The sequence below is a fragment of the Musa acuminata genome, chromosome BXJ2-5 (assembly GCF_036884655.1).
Source record: "Musa acuminata AAA Group cultivar baxijiao chromosome BXJ2-5, Cavendish_Baxijiao_AAA, whole genome shotgun sequence".
NCBI classification, from domain to species: Eukaryota; Viridiplantae; Streptophyta; class Magnoliopsida; order Zingiberales; family Musaceae; genus Musa; species Musa acuminata.
This window is the reverse complement of record NC_088342.1, coordinates 47,882,416-47,901,818: the sequence shown is the minus strand read 5'-3', so window position 1 is coordinate 47,901,818 and position 19,403 is coordinate 47,882,416. Positions and strand designations below refer to the sequence as shown.

Here is a 19,403-nt window from a genome sequence, read left to right as displayed (position 1 = left end):
CAATTGTCTCTGGGCCGACCGAGATTCAATTAACATAGATGCGAGACATACCCCCCTCGTTTCTTTGCCATTTCTTCGGGTCTTTGGCGTCTCCCCTGACTCTTTCTCCTCCGATCGCCTCGGGCTCCTTCGTCCACGAAGGTTAAATCCCGATCTCGTAGATCTGTTTCTTTCTTCGATCGGTTGTTTGGTGCTTTTCTTGTCTCTTCGCCTGGCCTTTTGTTGACCAAAATCGAGGGTTTGCGGTTTGCTGGTCTGAATCTGGTGATGTCGACCCCGATCGGTGCTTCCCAGTCGATCTAACTAGTCTACTGCTGTCTTTCTTTGAAAAAGACAGATTTTTGAATTACTTTTGAGCTGGACCTGGAGAGTGATCAGATCTAGATACTGCACGCTATGATTCATGTATATTTTTGGAGTTGGTTTTCGCTCCTCTGTTTGTGGTTTCTTTCAAACACGTTTCGTGTGTTTATGCAAAGAAATGTGTTCAATATCAGCTTTTGTTTACTTATTGTTGGATCTGACCTCTTTATTGCGTCTTTTTATGCTGGAGGAGGAACTTCATCGCTAGTTTAGTCGGAAATGTGAACTGGTTTCTTGTTCTGCCTTTTCTTTCTTCTTTTATCCTTAAGAACCAGCCAAAATAGCGAAGCAACTAAGGACAGTGTTATGTTTATTTCCGATGTTGGATTAAGACACTCTTTTGCGAACCGAGTAAAAAAGGTTTGGTCATTTTATTTCATATTTACTAATTTGTAATTATACATTATAAATTCTTTTTCTCGCTAATCAATTAAATGTAGATACATGCCAGATTTAAATATAGAGTTTCGATCATGTCTTCTCATCATGGTTTTGTGTATATGGTCAAGCCTCTGTAAAGGGGGGTGCAAAGCATAAACTGGCTGCTCTTCTTGCAAGATTGCTTCATCTTTTGTTGGAGAACCAACATTAGATCCCTCTTCTTTATGGATGATGGGATAGAACTAGCAGGTTAATTTGACCTATCTGTGTTTTTGTGCTTAATTACTGCATATGAAGTTTTCAATCATTCTTACTTTTAGATATATTATATAGATACATGGTTATAGACAAAATGTTTTCAACAGTATTGATGATTTAAATCATTTCTACTTCTTAATTTTATTTTTGTGTATAATTCCTTGCTAATGCTATTTATCATTATTATACATGTACTGATTACCAGTGGCACAACCCACATAATCGAAAAAAAAATGTGTAAATGGAGAGTTTCCTCTCTTTGGTTCATTTGTCCTTTATAAATACATTTTTAAGTCGACGGTCAGTGCATGGGCTAAAATTTATGTAGCTGGTAGTATTGCTGATATCTTCACCCGTATTACTTGTTCAGATTTATAGAAAATGGCCGATGAGGATATCCAACCTCTTGTTTGTGACAATGGAACCGGCATGGTCAAGGTTAGTCAGTTTGGCATAGCCATTCTCATTCTTTGAAGTGTGCTTTTGTGCATCAATTCTGGGAACAATCTCCAAATTGACTCATTCTTCTTTTGTCTTTGTCAAACAGGCCGGATTTGCTGGTGATGATGCACCCAGAGCAGTGTTTCCCAGTATTGTTGGCAGACCTCGCCACACTGGTGTTATGGTTGGGATGGGCCAAAAAGATGCTTATGTTGGTGATGAGGCCCAGTCCAAACGAGGTATCCTCACGTTGAAGTATCCAATCGAGCATGGAATTGTCAGCAACTGGGATGACATGGAAAAGATTTGGCATCATACCTTCTATAATGAGCTCCGTGTAGCTCCTGAAGAGCATCCGATACTTCTGACTGAAGCTCCTCTGAATCCCAAGGCAAATAGAGAGAAAATGACCCAAATCATGTTTGAAACTTTTAATGTGCCTGCAATGTATGTTGCAATTCAGGCAGTCCTTTCCCTCTATGCTAGTGGCCGTACCACTGGTTTGTATCAATCTGTCTGTTTGAGTAGGGAGAAGCTAAAAAAAATTTCATCCATTTGATTGGGCTATCATTTGACAGGTATTGTGCTCGACTCTGGTGATGGCGTCAGTCATACTGTTCCGATTTATGAAGGATATGCACTACCTCATGCCATTCTCCGTTTGGATCTTGCTGGTCGTGATCTCACAGATGCCCTCATGAAGATCCTTACCGAGAGAGGTTATTCATTCACCACAACTGCAGAACGGGAAATTGTGAGGGACATAAAGGAGAAGCTTGCATATGTTGCTCTCGATTATGAACAGGAGCTGGAGACTGCCAAGACTAGCTCTTCTGTGGAGAAGAGCTATGAACTCCCGGATGGGCAGGTCATTACTATTGGTGCTGAGAGATTTAGGTGCCCAGAGGTCCTCTTCCAGCCATCATTGATTGGCATGGAAGCTGCTGGAATCCATGAGACCACATATAACTCCATTATGAAATGTGATGTCGATATCAGGAAAGATTTGTATGGGAACATTGTGCTCAGTGGTGGATCAACCATGTTCCCTGGTATTGGCGATCGTATGAGCAAGGAGATTACTGCTCTTGCCCCAAGCAGCATGAAGATTAAGGTGGTTGCCCCACCTGAACGTAAATATAGTGTCTGGATCGGAGGATCCATCCTTGCCTCTCTTAGCACTTTCCAACAGGTACATCCAAATTCTGATCCACTGCTATTAGATTTGAACAGTTGTATTTGTGACACATGTTTTTGACACACTTCAAAATTGCAGATGTGGATTTCAAAGGGAGAGTATGAGGAGTCTGGCCCAGCAATTGTCCACCGGAAATGCTTCTGAGCTTGCGTGCTTTTACTACTTGCCTGTTCTGTAGGCAGACTTTAGGTTCTAGTCATGGCTTTTCCTTGGGTTGGTAGGTTTGCTTAAGGTCGTAAGCTTTGCTTGTGGGATGCCTGACTGCTTTGAGTTTGGGCTAACAAAAGCCCTTTTTGTCGCATACATGATGGTAGTGAGCAAAGGCACCATCAGTATCTGCACCTGGTTCACCTGGATTTTCCACCTTTCGGCACACTCTAGACCCCATTTACTTGTAGCTTTTGGTTCTCTTTCTAGTTTGGTCTTAAGGTGGACACCAGTTCAACGCCTGTGGCTTGGTTTGTGGTGGTTTTTCTTCATTTTACTTTGGGGTATTATATGGTGCCCTTTCTTTCGAAAATTATTGTATGATGATTTTATAATCCTAAGCTTGTCGTTGAGAGGGGACTTTTGCAGATTTGTTGTCTACATGGCAATTTTTTGTTTGTTCTGTGAATTGTGGATATGTCGAAACTGTGGTACCAGTGGACATAAAAAGCTCAGGCAAATTATGATGTTGTGCTAGCAGGTTTGTATGATTTGGCTTCTTGCTTTCGGCACTTGGAACGTGACTTCTCCAACTGGATAGGATAGATGATGGGAACAACCAAAAAGAGCCCTGTTTTCTAAGATGAATTTGATGTTCCTCTTGTATCGTCTTCGTCATGATATTTCATCCTATGAATTTGAATTCGAATTGTTCGTCTTCGTCACCATCTTTCATTGCTATACTTGCTTGGTGTCTCTTCTACCTTCCAAGTGGGAAGACGGGGACATCACAGGCTATTTATTATTGCTCGTGAGGTATTATTTATTTATTATTGCTCGTGTGGTATTATCGCTCTCGTGCATCTTCGGAATTATCATGTCTCATTTGCACGCCTTTTCATAGTTTATGTGCAATTAATTGCATTTGGATTGCTTTCAACAGGTTATGAAAGCCATGGTTTTGAGGCAAACATCGCTTTCTCGAGAGACATCAGGGGATGACGAGTCATAGATGCAAATCACGCAAAGGGTGTTGCTTCTTTAGTCACAGAAAAAAAAATCCTGCTAAAAGAAATCATTGATTACAATGCTCAACTGCGACTCCTATCCACTGTTTGAATTATACAGACCAACCATATGCCATCACAGAAGTCTGAGATTTCAGCAACCGACCATGATGCCATACCAAATGCCTCATAAAGCTCAACAACAATGCTTCTCTCTTACCACCGGACACGCTGCTACATGTCGTGGGCTTGGGCATGCTCAGGCTTGTGCATGAATTCGTAGTCGAGGTGTACAAAGGCTCGCTCTATCTCTGGCAACTGCTCTAGCTTCTCTTGCAGGGCTTCCCCGATGTCGTGTGCTTCTCTTAGGGGCATCTCTGATGGCAACACAATGTCCACCTCCACAAAGTAGTGGGAGCCAAATGTGTATGCCCGAACCGTATCGATGTGCCTTATGGCCTTGTCATGGTTCCAGCAGAGGTACGTGATCTTCTGTAGGTATTCTGGCGCTGCAGAGAGGCCGACCAAGGAGTTCACGTTCTCAAGCACAGTCACTGACCACGTTCGGATGGTATATATTGCCAGCTGAAACATTAGACACAACATCAGCAATTACCCGACTCACAAATATGGAAGAATATAAAGAACTGACTCGTTAAGTAAATGAATTTACCTTTTTACACCTACCATTTCTCAATATATACAGCAAAGACATGCAAATTAAAACCACATTTTCAAAAACCAGATGAGAAGGACAGCTCCCATAAGTTTACGGGGATTTGTTAGTGTGTATCTGTCCAATGAGCCGTCTATCAACTCATTCCAATTGATGTCCAATCCTTGATCGGAGATCTTCAAAATTGTCGTGAGATCTATTATCCAATAAAGCATCAAGCTTACATGAATATTTCCTGGAACTGTATGTTACCTAATAAGGGGTTCGACCTACAAGAATGTTCATAACATCTCAAGGAAGGTAGAACCAAGTTCAGGACATCCATTAAAGAATTTGGAAGTGTATGACATGATAACAGAATAATTATTGAAAAGCACATAAAAGTAATTAGCATGTAAAAGAGGATGATGCCACTCCTACTTACAATTATGGCTCCAATAGGATCTATCCAATTTGCGATATAGTTGGCAAGTAGAGCAGCCGCAAGGCCAATGACATTTGTAACGACATCAAAAAAGTGATCCTGTGCATAAGCCTTGACTATTTCATTAGTGAACGAACGACAGTAAACAACAAGACCAAGCTTCACCAGTGTTACTGATAGCATAATGTCAACCACCCAAGCTTCTTGCTGCTTGGTCAAGCTGAACTCTTTCTCCTGCATTTTATCACATCAACAGTATGAGGCTGTAATGCTGACTTCAGCAACCAGCACTTCTAAGGCAACTGACTATGATAAATATTAATTACACAGGATAGGTTTCAAGTTTCTATGAGAGCAAACATCTCTCCTGCACTAAGATAAGGCATGGCAAAAGTATAATTTTTTTCTATAATCTGACCGAGGGTTGTCAAAACTAATCTTATTGTCAAAGAAGTTGATGGTCAACATGGTCCTAGAAAGTTAAGAGGTGCTGCCACTTACAACAGATAGTAGAGAGCGCACTGACTCTAAGATTATCTGTAGACCCAGTGTTGCCATAACGGATGCAAAAACAAGAATGCCCTGCAAATTATAAAATCTTTTGAGTGCAACTAAGAACAGATTAAGAAGGCATACCTCTAACAAGAAGGACAAGGCTAAAGTGCCAAAAAAATAAAAGCTTTAGGTTTAAGGAAAAAATGAACTTTTACTAGTACCAATGTTGTAGACTAAATGCACACAAGATACCTGGTCTAGTACTACTTAAAACTGTTTTGTTTGCAAAGCTTTGATCACCATTCCTCAATCTATAGAAGGGAACGGAAAATAAAGCCAATCCCAAGAGGTTGTTTTCAGGAAAAAGAGATTGTTAACTATTACCATGATCAAACAGTAACTCAATATAAAAATTGATAAAGAGGAGAAAAAGGATGAGTTTGCTACCAGCAAAGCAATACAGTGGCTACTTTCTACAACAAAATTCACATCAAACAAAGGCTTCTCAGAGCATTTCTTCAGCGAGATGATTATTTGCCATGCAATAAACACAAAGCCCTTTGCACATATGAAAAGTGTGCAAGAGCTCCAATAGATATCCCTAATAACTCGATCTTCCTGTACAGCCCACATAAAATGCAGCAGCTTTTGCTAATGCATGGCTAAAGCAACAGCAGCATTTATATCATGTCATTCACCACACAAAGAAACTGTATTACTTACCAAGGTAAAAGCATACTCAGCAGTTAGAGATGAAAAACATGACAACATAGTTCCAATAATGGAATGCACAAGGAACATACTACACAACAACAATTTCAATTTAGCAAGAAATACATCAATCACTGTGCCAACAACAATAGTAAAATGGCCAAACAAATGCAAAAGTGACATTACCCACGTTGCAGTTTGTTGCTCGTAGCATAGGTATCACAAGAAAATTTTTCATAATAATTGGGGGGAAAAGGATGTAAATAAACTGTCGATCAACTGTCGTAAATCCTGCATTTGATTGACTTGAGTAATTGGAAAATAATAGCATGGAAAAAATACTTACCAACGGCTGCATGCGTCTTTTCCCAATAGGGTATTGGTAGGGATTTCTTGATTGCATTTTGAATGCAGTAAACCATAGTATAAACCCCGATAAAAGATCAAGCAGAGAATCCAGTGTAGATGCGATGATTGCCAACGAGCCACTTCTGATTGAAGCATAAACTTTTGCAGCAAAGAGAACCATGTTGGCAACATTTGATAGTCGGATGGCTCTCTTCTCACTCTTTGCAACCCTTTCACGCTCTTCCTGTATTTAACATGATAATGTCAATCAACGATAACACATATGTAACTTATAGTTGCTCTAGGAAGTACTTGTCCTCTTTAAGACAAAGAAAAACTAACGAACTCATACCTTTGACATTCCTGGGAGAAAACCACGTTCAGTCAAGGCATCCATTTCATTGAAGCCTTCGAGCATTTCCACCTGCTGCTGGTAATATTCTGCCACCACATCTCCAGTGCCTACAACCATCATGTCATTCTTTTTAATGAAAAATGGCAAGCTTCATTTATTCAATGTACAGCCTCCAAAACTAATTTCCAAGAACGTATGCCATCTCAATAGATCATATAAAAGACAAATGGAAATTAGCTCTTCAACACGGTTGCTCTTTTTATGGTTATTGACAGAAATTGTGGCATCAGCTTTTCTTCTTGCAATTTTAGTAATATACTTCTGAATCGGTAGTCTAGAACAGAAGGCATTCCAAACAAACGAAGTCTTTTAGTAGTCCTCGATGAGATGAATATAAATACATCCAATTTTGGACAGTTGATATAGCATTTTTTCCTCCTTTTTATACCATCAATTAACATTATCTTGAAAGGATGACCACGATCCTCAATCTGTTCTTATCCAGCATTTCAAGGAGTCCTAAATCAACACTCAGAGTGGGTACGTCGCCATCAAGGACTTGTAGGAGGATGAATCCGGATTCAGTCTTTAGCTTTCGAATCCTCCGGGCAGAAACAAGAATCGGCTACGACGTCTAGATTCATCAACTTGATGATCAAATCAAAGTTTCAAGTAAATATACCTTGAGCCAAGGAGGAGTTGTTCATCTGATCTTCCAAATAACTCAACAGAAGACGATCCTATCGAAAACTCTACTTTTCCCACACAGAAAGAAAGGCACAAACAAAAAACACAATTTGATGATAAGGTAGGCAGCTGGTCGAAACAAAGGCAATGGCGGAAGACAGAAGACAATAAGATAAACGCTATATTAACATATGCATATATATGTAATAAAAAGAGCACATCAAACCCAAGTGTATTATAAGGGGATAAAAAAAAAGGGGAAGAAGGAACCTAAGGCGCCAAGGCAATCGTGGAGGCGGCGAGGCGGAGGCTCTTCGCGCCGCTCCGACAGCCGCAAGCCATCGAAGTTGAGCCGCCACGACCGCTCCCGGTCCCGCTCTCGCTCGCCGGATTCAACCAGGAGGAGCTCTGTTCCCTCCTCGTCCAGACCGCGCCGCATGGTCACCGTTGCAGCATCCGCCATCCGCCTCCTCCGCAGCCGTCACCCGAAACCCTAGGAGATCGAGCGCACCCCAGAATAGAGCGAAAGCGAGCATTCATTCAACACTCACACCACAGCAGAGGCGGCTGCGAAGCAATTAAAAGAGATATCAGATCGACACATTTACATATTTGGGGTCGCTTCTACACATACGCACTCGCTCGTCATGATAGTAACCCGTGGATGGTCAGGATTTGATCTTTGATGGGGGAAGATAATACATCGGACGGTGGTGAATTTTTTTATCACAAACTCTGATCATTCATCAATTATAAAAATAACAAAAAGCCACCACGCTACTGAAAAAACAAATAATAAATATCAAAATATATGACTGATACATGAAAAATAATAATAATAATAATAATAATAATAATAATAATAATAATAATAAAGCAATACAAAAGAAACTGATTAGACGAGTAAAATGGCAAAATCCCTTTACAAACTTGGCTTTTTCCAAACATAGATTCATCACCAAGCTCATGACACTCTATATATATATATATATATATATATATATATATATATGTGTGTGTATATATATATATATACACATATATATACATATATATATATGTATATGTATGTATATATATATATATATATATATATTATGTATATGTATGTATATATATATATGTGTATATATATATGTATATATATGTCTAACTAACTGATCAAATCACATTTATACTGTCACAATCATATATGTCTGTAAAAGGATATCATACTGTCTACAATGGCTTAATTTATTGAAACTTCCTCTTTTTCTCTCCAAAAATATAAGAACATTATAAGGAGATTTGGGTGTTCTTTAACGAATAAAATATCAAAATTTGCATCAATGTCACGTTTGAAGTGCTTCATCGAGACTTGTCGATATCCATTATACAAGGGAATAATCTAATTTTTTTTCTATTGATATATATATATATATATATATATATATATAAACGGTGTCACTTAGCGAATCTGAAGCGCACAAAGCACAAGTAACTTGGCAATGTAGACTATTTATTGCATGTTATAGGACTTAAATGATGCAGACAAAATCCCAAAAGAAGAGTTATAATAAGTATAATGCATCGATTCCAGTGCATATCGTCATCTCTAAATGGAGAAAACTTACACCAGAAGAACAATCAAACACACATTGAGACACTTATAGGGATGTCAACAGTCGAAGGCCGCAAACATAAATCGATGAGGTATTATACTTAACAAGTATATCTGGACATGTCAATAATTCCAGCGAGTCACATTCTACGGAAGAGAAATCATGGCCCAAGAAAACTCACCCTTGCCTTGAAGCTTGTAAGTTACATCCTTTGTTGGTTCAACTTTCTCTGTATCAGGTTCCTTTGACCAGTTATACTGAGCCTGTTATGAACTCATACAAAGCCCCAGTTGTTGTCTTGGCTAATCTTTGGCTGACCTGTGAGGAGACAATGCAGAATTTAGGTATCAAACAACTTCATATCAGTTTATAAAACTCAGATTAGTATCTAGTGTAGCCACAGGATCTGTATCCAAATTCATGATAAGTTCGAATTTGTCATCATCAGGCTTCTTATGGTTATGGACACTGAATTGGATAGGCAAAGGAGAGAATAAAATTAATTTACGATTCAGAAAAAAAAAAAAAAAAAAAGGAAACAAAGGATCTTTCGAAGAGAAAATATCTTTATCTTAGTATCAGTTTTCTTACTGAAGAAATAACCTCCTCGACGATAAGTGTAACACAATCACACCATTTTTGTTCAACCGAGAAAAAAAAAAGAGCCAAAAAAAACACAACTTGCAAAATCTCTAATGCGGTACACGATAATTGTTTGACGAAGAACTTCAATTAGTGAGGTTTACCTTTTGCATCCAGTATGCTTCCGCAAGACCCTTCTCTTATAGGAAGAAAAAACAAATAGACATGTGTAAATGCAGGTGAACATAAGATCTCAATCAGCATTAGTCATTGTAAAGTCTAAAACACAAATTTAATCCTCTTTAGTTCCTTCATGCTCTTGCTGAAAAGGAACATCAGAACTATGCAATCCATCACCATACCACCCGCAACCAAGATGAGTTAGGAAGAAGTATCTAAAAGAAAAGCCAGCGGCATTTGCCCTACTATCAGGCCAGCAAAACTCATCATTCATGATGACGGAAAATAAAGAGAATCTGGAATCTGATATCAAAATAAATTTGTTTAAATGTTGAGCCTTCTATTATATAGAATCTGCAATAGATAATAACAGAACAAGGCAACTTACCGTGCACTAAACAGCAAAATTTTGTTTCATTCAGTTTCAGGAGAACACAATATATGCTTCCATAAGACCGGCAAATTATCCAATGCATCACATGTATATCATTGGAGGAAGACAGTATAATTGGTACAAACTTAAGGTGAAAAATAATATTAACTATTTAAGAGTAAGACTAAAGAATTACTAAGCAACGAATATTGTGATTGAAATCAAATTATATTTGAAAAAAATATGTTGATAGAAGACTACTATCACACCAAGTAAATAGTCTTACACCTCAGCTTAGTATCATTAGTATAGTATGACAAGCTAAATGATTTAACGATGCTTATTAGAAATTTCGCAGAAGTAGCAAACAATATACCAAAAGCAAATTCTAATTAATACCTTCAAGCACTAAATGTTAGACGAGAATGAAAACAAGTTCTTTGTAGAAATAACATTCCAATCCCAAAACAAAACAAATCAAATTGACTCTCAATTGACATATTAAAGATGAGAATACATACGGTGGCCCCAAAAGAAGAATGAGTGGATCGTTCAATACCTGCTACCGAAAGAAAAAACACAATTATGATAAGATGACTCCTCCAAAAAGAATAGAATGATTACTTGAGCCTCCAGATCACAACATAGTTGTGCTTGAAACCAGTGTATTTCCCCTACCTTGAGCCAATGGTTGGTTGATCCAATAGAGGGATGCTACGAACACTGAGCTAAAGTTAAACCCAACAAACAAAACACGAAGCCATGACCATGTTTTAGAACTTGCATCCAAACTTCCGTCTGATATGTGCCCTAAATTGTGTACACAGAATTTGCTGCCTGTTCATCTGAAACTCTGCAAGAGAAGAAAAACCCTATATTGGTGTCAGTCAGGCTGCTAAATGTTTGGGTGGAATGAGCAATACATTCCTGCCATTCACATAGCAATAGTACAGACATGAAGATAATGAGTAGCATTATTCAAGCCTGATGAAGTCATTGTTACAGAACTGTTCTCTATACAAAAAACTTCCCATCCATCATGAGGTTAGAAGATTCAATTATAATTTCTGTAGCAATACCTGAGATTTTTTACAATTCCCTTACAAACTTGACTTAAGAAAGAAGAGTAAAGCCCTTAGTTCAAAGAGTAACCACATCTTCTCAGATCTCTGGTGAAAAAGGGGTGTCTAAGGGCTTCTCGGGCTTTTAGACGCTGAGCCGGATCATAATGGAGAAGCCCTTGCAGAAGATCAATTAAATCACCAGCAGAGTGATCAACATGTTGCATAACCAGATTCTGCAACAAAATTTTGAAGTTAATAGCAGGGGTGATTTTTATCCCTTAGTTACATAATATCATGGGAAAGGTACCTTTTTTTGTCAAACAGAAACAAAAGGTCAAACCCCAACCTACCTGAAGGCGAGGCAATCTCCAAACTGCTCTGATGCTTTCCCTTGAGGTTGCCCCTTCGGGCCAGTCTAATCGCAATCCTCGACCTTGCCTGAAATATTTCTCCGCACGCTGGCTATTATGGACACTCAAGGAAACAAGTATAATAAGCTGTCAAATTATTTGAACTCGAATCTGGAACATCCAAATTTGAGTAATTACAATATCATTAAAAAAAGAAGAAATGTTGGACTTACTTAGCTCTAACAATCATGTGCTGTGGAAGTGGTCCTAACACCTTTTCCATCATAGCTAAATGCTCCAAATTTTCATGAGTTTGAAAGAGTGCCTCACCCTGATTTTATGGAATTAAACAATATCATGTTTTAGCTAATCCATCTTGAAACATGAACTTAGACAGGTATCATATTTACTGTTATATTCCTACATATTGATCCTTCAAAAGTAGAAATTGGCATTGATAAATTGGCATAAGAGAAAAACATGCAGTTTCAATATCATCAAACTTCATGGAAAAAAAGGAAAATAAGAGGGGGAGCGGACAATACAGAACATGTACAAGCAGTAAATCAAACTAGTTTTCTCACCATTCAGATCAACTCTCAAAATCAAGGAAGCGCAAAAATTTTGGCATGGTTACCTTTCACCTGAATGTTTACTCAAAAAGAATTCAGCCAAATATTACACTTGGAATCATAATAAATTGCATCACCTGGAGTTACCTCCATCACGTATCTTTCCAGTGGTGATGTAATGCCTCTTTGTGCTGTTGTGATGTCCAGCCAACTGCCTAAAGGCTAGGAAGCCTTGACAGATCAAGGCTTGTCCAGGAACTGTTGGGTGAACCCAAACTGACCCAGACCCAACCCATTTAAGATAGCCCCTTTGTTTTGCAGTGTTGGTTCAAGGCAGGAGACCTTGACTCGGTCGGGTAGGGTTCATGCCTTGATGGCTTGGTTCGACCAGTTCAATCTGATCTGAGCCAATTTTTTGCCTATAAACAATGTAGAACATGCCATTACCTGTCAATCAGACCCAACCAACAAACTATATAGATCACATCCTGGTCAAGAAAATTTGAATTACTGATTAGTGGGTTCAGGTTCAGATCATCCTTATGTGTCCTTACCATCTATCACATCTCAACGTAACCTGACCATTCCTGCTCCCCTACCATGTTGTCCTTGCCTTTCACTTCTTACGTGCAACCACAACGATTTACTGCAAATGCAAATAAGAGTACAAGAGATGACCAGTAACTCCTAGGAACATACAGGGAAGGGAGGAGAGAAGCAATAACCCCCCACTAAACTAATCATACACAGACATGTCAGTTGTTATTGAACTCAAAACTATAATACTGGCACTCAAACACTTCCATCCTGTCCAATAATACTTGTTGAATACAGAGTAACATGCAGATGACAAGGCAAGATCTAACATACGCTATTTACACAATAATTTAGATGCCTTGATATTAATTCCAACAATCAGTTCATGCAAGTTTGTTACAACCCAAATTTTCATACTTGCCCAAATGAGAGGATGCGATTCAAGAGATACCCTTAATGTTACAACTCGAGCAGCCAGAGTTGAGATACAAATTCATGTGCATTGACCTCAAAGAAATCCGATCTGGGAATTCTAGCTAATATCATTGTGAAACTGACCAAGTGCGCAACCCATTAGCCCAAGTTTGCAAATAGAATAACTATCCAACAAAATGCCAAGATAAATGAGTCGTTAACAGAAAATTTGAGCATATGAAGCAAATGGTTACAAATCACACTTCAAGATTCCACTGCCAATCATTACAGAAGCATTCAAAAAGACACATGAAATTGACTAAAGAGGAAAGACACAGAACAATCAGATGATCAGTGAGAATGAACTCACCGAGCAAAGCTCAACAAGAATACAACCCACACTCCACATATCACAGGGATAGTTCCACCCAAGTCCTACAAAATAAGATAGTAAAGTCAACATTTAGTAGCTTATTCATTAAAAATAAAAAGACAAAAGCATAGGCAAGTATCTGACAGATGTAATACACTCTTGGGCAGAAAGTTTAACTTTTTACCAAGAATAACCTCAGGTGCACGATAATGCCTTGTTGAAACTACGTAACTGTGGTCCTGGTGTTCAAATGTCGTGCTTCCAAAGTCAATTAACTTGATAGCACTAGATTTTGGCAGATTCTTGAAAAGTGAACCATCCTTGGCTGATCGTGATAGAAACTGTGTTACCAACAATATAGAGGACCAAATCAGACTGGAAAAATATTAAAAAATTTAAATCAAGACAAATAAGTTTGTCATTGAAGGAAAAGAATGAGCAGCAGCATTGTTCCCACAAGATAAATGTTCATGGATAGTGCCTACTGGGATGCAGGAGGAAATGCAAGTATGTCCAATTTATGACCGAGTACAGTACCTTGTGATCAGGAACCTTTATATATTCAGAGGAGACGAGAAGAATATTCTCTGGCTTCAGATCAGTATGAATTAACCGCAAGTCATGCATAACTGCACCACAAGAACAAGGGGAAGAAGCTTCTTACAGAGCTGCTAAATCTACATGTCAAGTAATCCAGATGTTCTATAGAAGAAACTAAGACCCTCTATCCTCCAGATGACAACATAGCTTGAAAAATGATTGATCAACCATAATTGTCTCCTAACGCTTGATACTGAAATTGCATATACAGAAGGGCCGAAAAAGTACATGCAACAGACTCCAGAAGCTGCCCGGCAAGTTCGCGGACTAAGTCGATGGGGAAAGAGCGGTAGCTGTTTCTCCGAAGAAAGTCATATAAGCTTGGTCCAAGTTTCTCAAAGACCTGTTGAGATCACATAGATGCTTGGAAAATAAATATTTGGGCTACTCAGAAAGTTTAGTCACTGATGCAAATGTACTTACTATACATATATGGTTGCGATAGTCGAACCAATTCCGTATTTGCACACAACTGCATAAGCAGAACCACTTATACATATCCCTGATTTGTATCCTTCTTAAAGTCCTATGTTTCAAGAAATAAACTAATAAATTGAAACATGGTTGACCTACCGAGTGCCACTTCTGTCAGCTTTTGCAAGCCTTTGAAGTACATCAATCTCGATCATTGCAGCCTCACGATATTTCTGGAGAGAACGCACAATTTTGATAGCCACTGGTTCTTTATTTTCCAGGTCCCAGCATTCCAGGACTTGTCCAAATGTTCCTGCAGCATGTGATGCATAAACGACTATCTAGGGACAAAACTCAGTTTAAAACAAAAAAAAGATCCACACTCCTTTTTCATGGTGAAACAGCATTTGTACTCATAAGCTTAAGCTCTTAGGATCAAGTAGACATTCAAGAAATCAAAGAGATCAATATGCATAGAAAATGGAACAAATATCCTTCTTGTGCATTAACTAAGGCATGCAAGATTTAAAACAAAGAACTCACCTTCACCCATTTTGTTCAGTATCCTATCTGCATAGATGAACAGAGAAGAAGTGTTAGTAGCAGAGAATACAAAATGCTTAACTTGATGGAAAGGACACAAAATGATCCAAGAGACAAAATGACCAAGGAGGAGATAAGATCGCTGTTGCCTATTCCAAATATGTAAACACCATGCAACATAACCTTAGAAAGCGATGACAAGAACATTTTGTGAGGTTTAAAAGGGTTAAATCTGAATATTGACCATCATGCAAAATTATGTGAAACAGAAAAAGGGAAAACTTTTAAGCCTGCCAAGGAAACTGAAAGCAAAAAATAGTTCGGGAAAAATAGGTAATTGAAAAGATGTCAGAAAGTGCTTTGAAAGGGAGATACAATCCCCAACACGAACTAAAAAGCTTCCAATGAGCACAAAAGAAGCATCCAACAACACATAAAAAGCGCATTTTAGTTTGCACTTGAATACATACATTAAAACACTAGCACGTACGTGAAACATGATGCAGCTGTTTATGCAGTTAATATACAGAAGTTACGGACGATTACATCTTGGTGTTAGATTCTCGCCGATGCCAAAAATATAATGACCATCTTTGTCGTCACCCCTCCAAGGAGGAGAACAATATCGAGGTACTCCACCGTAGTAGAATGATTGCAAGTGCTGGTTCATAGTAGCCATTTGTGCAGCTTCCATCCCACAGTATAGCGTCAGAGGAACCTACAATACGCAATTTGTTCAAACTTTCAAGGATTCTTTTCCAAGTTCGGTTATTCTGAGAACTGCACATGTAAAATCCTCAATTTTATCCTTCTTTCAAGGATAATAAATGTTTGCATTTAACCAAGTAGGTACGAACCCTAAAAATAATGAAAAAGGACAAAAAAATGCATCTTTAAGTGCAAAAGAATTTCACAGGTTTTGAAGTCGTAAGCAAAAACCAATAGTTGGCCTACCATCTATCGCCCCGCTACGAAGTTCTCTTAGTAAAAATTCATAAAAATATTTCAAAAAAATGATATCAATTAAATATGGCCTCGTAGATCCAGAATCATACAAAAAAATCAGTGACATTGGCATGGATCAGAGTCAAAACCAACGATTTCACCGGTGTCCAACATAAATTCGCATAAAATACGTTTCCTTTTTTGCGGGATCCATCATCAAATCCCTGAGTTTATGATCGAGATCCGCAATACCAACGGAAAGATTCAGCGAAAAGTTAAAAAACATAAATCGGTGCCCAGGAGACAAATCAAACAACGAAATCAGGTAGGAAGGAAGGGGCGAGGACCATGGAAGGGGGAATCGGAGGGGGCACATCCCACGCGAGCCTGGGCCTCTTCCGCGGGCGCTTGTCCGTGGCCGCGTGCGGTAGCTCGGCGATCCATTGGGTCTCCATCTTCGATCGAGTCACCAAGCCAACATTGAATCCACGAATGATAGCGGAGGCAAGAGGCAGAGGTACTCTTCGTTGTCTTCTCTGCTCCACCAAACCCTAATCGGCTACCCTTCTGTTCCCAGGCTAACTATAGTTAGCAGCTCTGGTGCCCTCTTAACCATGGTTAATCGGACCTCGTTTCCCCTTAAGCAAAGCTATCGAACCGTTTCCCCTCATTTTTGACCGCCTAATAGCGCTTTGACTGGGTTGGTCGAGGCATCATTCCCATTTGGACATTTGCGTGTATCTAATTTGGACATTTGCGTGTACAAATGGTGAGGAAACTAATGTGATGAGAGAAACCTCGATGTGCGTCGCATATGCTTAAATCGAGCGTATGTGACTTGCAAGAAAACAAAGCCAGCAAATAATGTTCATTTTAGCTCCAACTTTTTGCAAGTTGAAGCATTGCAACATAAATTTGATCTGACCTCCATTTCCTATCATTATATGATCTTATTCTCGTAAATAGGACAATAAACATTAGGTATGTGAATACGATATCAACTCCTATGCTCATATAATAGTCTTATACATCAAAGCTTAATAGCCACATTTTCGATGCTTTGAAATATGCATAAATAAAGGAGTTTAGTATTGGTATTTTTCTTTTATTCACAACTCCTTACTTCATACGATCATCTTAAAAATAATAAAATATATTTTTTTAAAAATATAATCCCTTAATTATCTTCTAGTTGATAAAAGGCTTGACACCCAAAAGATGAGGTTATTACAAAAATACCTAGAATATCATCTTTTAGGTGTGTAACCCGACATCTTAAACCCTAAAAATATTAAATCAACCTAACAAATATAAAAAATTATTTCTTATCTCCTATTTGATTGTTTCATTTAATTATCTATTTTTTCATCATTTTATGCCACCACCGACATGCCTTAGTGGACCGACAATATGCCTTAGTAGTTAAGAGAAGTAGAATAAGGAAAAGAAAAAGAAATTATATGAATGAAGTCTAAAAAGATAATTAGAATTAAGTGATAAGTAAACTCAAACCACATGAGTATTGATAAGGTCATTTAATCCAACATTGGTTGAGAAGTACGAGAACTAAGGGCTTATAAATCTATCGGGTCTCCCTTACCCTCGTTGGTGTCTCTTACCTTCATTGGTGTTTTTTAGAACTCATGAGTTCTGAAATGGTAAAACCGTACAGATACACCCATAGTGCATAATTCCTTGCGAGCCTAGCACCAATGGTCGACCGACCATATGGACCCTTAGTGGGTTCAAAGTATTCGAACCACCCATTGCTATTTCATAGGTATTCGAACTCATCGATGATGGCGGAGTAAGTTACAAGATGATATATGGTACCTTAAATACCATTTGATTGGTGTTTGATATAGTAAGTTGAGTTTCAAGATGCACGCATGAGATTGAACGGCGAGGCATGCATGCAAGTCACTCTTTCTTGGGTTATAGATTTCTGTTTCATGGTGAATTCTCAGCAATATCGATCGATGCTAAAGATTTTGATCCGAAGCGATAGAATAACACTTCAACCCATACTTTTGTTGAGTGCAGCGCCGAAAAAATGCTTCTTAGAACAACAAAACAAGGAAACAACGTTCATAAACTTGGGGGACGTCCATGAAATTTCAATAAGAAAAAGAATTTTACAACGATAACTTGTAAGACGATGAAATGCCTCGGCCGAGTAGAGATCACAGGGAGACCGATCAGCTCTTAGACACTTGTTATTCATTGATCGTATCATAGCAAGAAAGAGAACTCTTCACGGACTCTTGGCGTCGCCTGATTCATCGGCAGTTTCTGCAGAACAAGGAAACACGACAACCAATCTTGAGCCAAGTAATTCATTCGGAGATGATGGGGTGAGAGAGCGCCAGAAGGGGTACGTAAACAACGCCAACTATGACTTACTCGCGTCGCCGCCCGCCCCGAGGAAGCATCTGATATTGCAAAACGCTCTCCAGTTGCCCGCTGCGACGCACTGGTGAAGACATGCGTTGGAGCTGGAGGAGACGGTTTCACTCGGCGGCGAGAGACCATCCGACGTCGCTGCCGGCGACATAGTATCGGACGTTGCCGGTGCTGTCAGTAGAAGCAAGCACAGGCAAGCGATCGCCAAGTAGCTGGTCTTCGCGATTGCCATGGTAATCGTCTACCTCGACTTTGGATGTCCGGCTATATAAGATTTAGTGTGCGTGCACGCACTGAGCTCGTGTTGCTGTTGGAATGAGGAAGAAGATAGCGGAGGAGGTATTTGTACACCTGCAGTGGCTATTTGTGGACTTGTCGTCCTGAACGGCTGGTATCGCCTTCTATTTCTGCGGAAGGCAGAAATGGAGGAGGAGAAGACACGGAAGAGAGTTTGTTCGGAGCGTTCTCTTCACCGAAATGCTCTAAAGATAATTTGACCAGGTACCTTATGCAATATGTATGTGAATACCCTCACTCACGTATAAAGATGCTTACACCGAGGATGGAATGCTCGACTGCAACTCATACATAGACGCTTCCACCTTGAGGTGCAGAGCGTCAACCTTCGGATCAGATACGAGTCAACCCAAGAAATTAGCTGAAGCTTCCCAGCCGAGCTTAAGTTTCCACAAGATGTCTCCGGTTGCTTGGAAAGAATTGGCATGGCATTAGACCTGAATGCAAGAAAAAATTGCTGAGCTCGCACATCGTCTACTACTACCTCCACAGGATGACAGGTATGCTGCTTCCTTGTTTGGTTAGTGCATTCCGGTGTTTGACCGAGACGAGACTAAAGAATTGTCTGCTTCATGTGCATATTGGATTAGGACGTGATACTTCTGAGCCTTGTTACTGGTACTTCTCAGCATCATGAGCAGCATTAAACTTGTAGCGGTAAATT

General features: G+C 39.2%; 3 protein-coding genes and 1 long non-coding RNA gene across 13 annotated transcripts; 1 reads left to right on the top strand and 3 right to left on the bottom strand.

Moving 5' to 3' along the window:
* Nucleotides 1–51: 51 nt before the first annotated feature.
* On the top strand, nt 52–3,216 carry LOC103986092 (actin-66). 2 transcript variants are annotated; one of them, XM_009403972.3, is made up of 5 exons: nt 52–141; nt 1,373–1,440; nt 1,550–1,943; nt 2,022–2,635; nt 2,720–3,216. In XM_009403972.3, exons 2-5 carry the CDS (start codon nt 1,384–1,386, stop codon nt 2,783–2,785), a joined length of 1,131 nt encoding a protein of 376 aa, XP_009402247.2. In that variant the 5' UTR covers nt 52–141; nt 1,373–1,383; the 3' UTR covers nt 2,786–3,216. The 2 variants fall into 2 exon arrangements, with proteins under 2 accessions (XP_009402247.2, XP_009402248.2); XM_009403973.3 differs by lacking the exon at nt 52–141 and adding an exon at nt 867–993.
* A 583-nt stretch (nt 3,217–3,799) lies between these two features.
* LOC135613184 (metal tolerance protein 5-like) lies at nt 3,800–9,410 on the bottom strand. Of its 2 annotated transcripts, XM_065110261.1 has the most exons (7): nt 9,274–9,410; nt 7,762–8,058; nt 6,802–6,911; nt 6,448–6,693; nt 5,397–5,477; nt 4,896–5,129; nt 3,800–4,380 (listed from the first exon to the last, which is right to left on the bottom strand). In XM_065110261.1, exons 2-7 carry the CDS (start codon nt 7,952–7,954, stop codon nt 4,030–4,032), a joined length of 1,215 nt encoding a protein of 404 aa, XP_064966333.1. In that variant the 5' UTR covers nt 7,955–8,058; nt 9,274–9,410; the 3' UTR covers nt 3,800–4,029. The 2 variants fall into 2 exon arrangements, with proteins under 2 accessions (XP_064966333.1, XP_064966334.1); XM_065110262.1 differs by lacking the exon at nt 5,397–5,477.
* A 1,190-nt stretch (nt 9,411–10,600) lies between these two features.
* On the bottom strand, nt 10,601–16,604 carry LOC135613183 (serine/threonine-protein kinase AFC1-like). Of its 8 annotated transcripts, none has more exons than XR_010487234.1 (13): nt 16,387–16,604; nt 15,641–15,812; nt 15,095–15,121; nt 14,711–14,864; nt 14,561–14,609; nt 14,366–14,480; nt 14,075–14,166; nt 13,722–13,878; nt 13,535–13,599; nt 11,875–11,972; nt 11,642–11,765; nt 11,307–11,524; nt 10,601–11,099 (listed from the first exon to the last, which is right to left on the bottom strand). XR_010487234.1 is itself a non-coding variant. In XM_065110257.1 (12 exons), exons 1-12 carry the CDS (start codon nt 16,492–16,494, stop codon nt 11,363–11,365), a joined length of 1,323 nt encoding a protein of 440 aa, XP_064966329.1. In that variant the 5' UTR covers nt 16,495–16,604; the 3' UTR covers nt 11,184–11,362. The 8 variants fall into 8 exon arrangements, 3 of the variants coding, with proteins under 3 accessions (XP_064966329.1, XP_064966330.1, XP_064966332.1); XR_010487235.1 differs by having other exon boundaries at nt 10,601–11,080; XM_065110257.1 differs by lacking the exon at nt 10,601–11,099 and having other exon boundaries at nt 11,184–11,524.
* A 1,526-nt stretch (nt 16,605–18,130) lies between these two features.
* On the bottom strand, nt 18,131–18,997 carry LOC135613185 (uncharacterized). Its single transcript, XR_010487239.1, has 2 exons — nt 18,443–18,997; nt 18,131–18,331 (listed from the first exon to the last, which is right to left on the bottom strand). It is a non-coding gene; the product is annotated as an uncharacterized LOC135613185 (long non-coding RNA).
* Nucleotides 18,998–19,403: the final 406 nt, after the last annotated feature.

What these genes read in the sequence shown, in the direction of transcription:
- LOC103986092 (XM_009403972.3), top strand. Translation starts at nt 1,384, where the DNA reads ATGGCCGATGAGGATATCCAACCTCTTGTTTGTGACAATGGAACCGGC. An exon ending in ATGGAACCGGCATGGTCAAG is followed by an intron (nt 1,441 to 1,549) that starts GTTAGTCAGTTT and finishes TTTGTCAAACAG; the next exon opens with GCCGGATTTGCTGGTGATGA. An exon ending in TGCTAGTGGCCGTACCACTG is followed by an intron (nt 1,944 to 2,021) that starts GTTTGTATCAAT and finishes ATCATTTGACAG; the next exon opens with GTATTGTGCTCGACTCTGGT.
- LOC135613184 (XM_065110261.1), bottom strand. Translation starts at nt 7,954, where the DNA reads ATGGCGGATGCTGCAACGGTGACCATGCGGCGCGGTCTGGACGAGGAG. An exon ending in CGATTGCCTTGGCGCCTTAG is followed by an intron (nt 6,912 to 7,761) that starts GTTCCTTCTTCC and finishes TGATGGTTGTAG; the next exon opens with GCACTGGAGATGTGGTGGCA. An exon ending in AAAGACGCATGCAGCCGTTG is followed by an intron (nt 5,478 to 6,447) that starts GTAAGTATTTTT and finishes TATAATTTGCAG; the next exon opens with GGCATTCTTGTTTTTGCATC.
- LOC135613183 (XM_065110257.1), bottom strand. Translation starts at nt 16,494, where the DNA reads ATGGAGACCCAATGGATCGCCGAGCTACCGCACGCGGCCACGGACAAG. An exon ending in TTCTTGTTGAGCTTTGCTCG is followed by an intron (nt 11,973 to 13,534) that starts GTGAGTTCATTC and finishes CCATAAAATCAG; the next exon opens with GGTGAGGCACTCTTTCAAAC. An exon ending in GGAGATTGCCTCGCCTTCAG is followed by an intron (nt 11,525 to 11,641) that starts GTAGGTTGGGGT and finishes ATTTTGTTGCAG; the next exon opens with AATCTGGTTATGCAACATGT.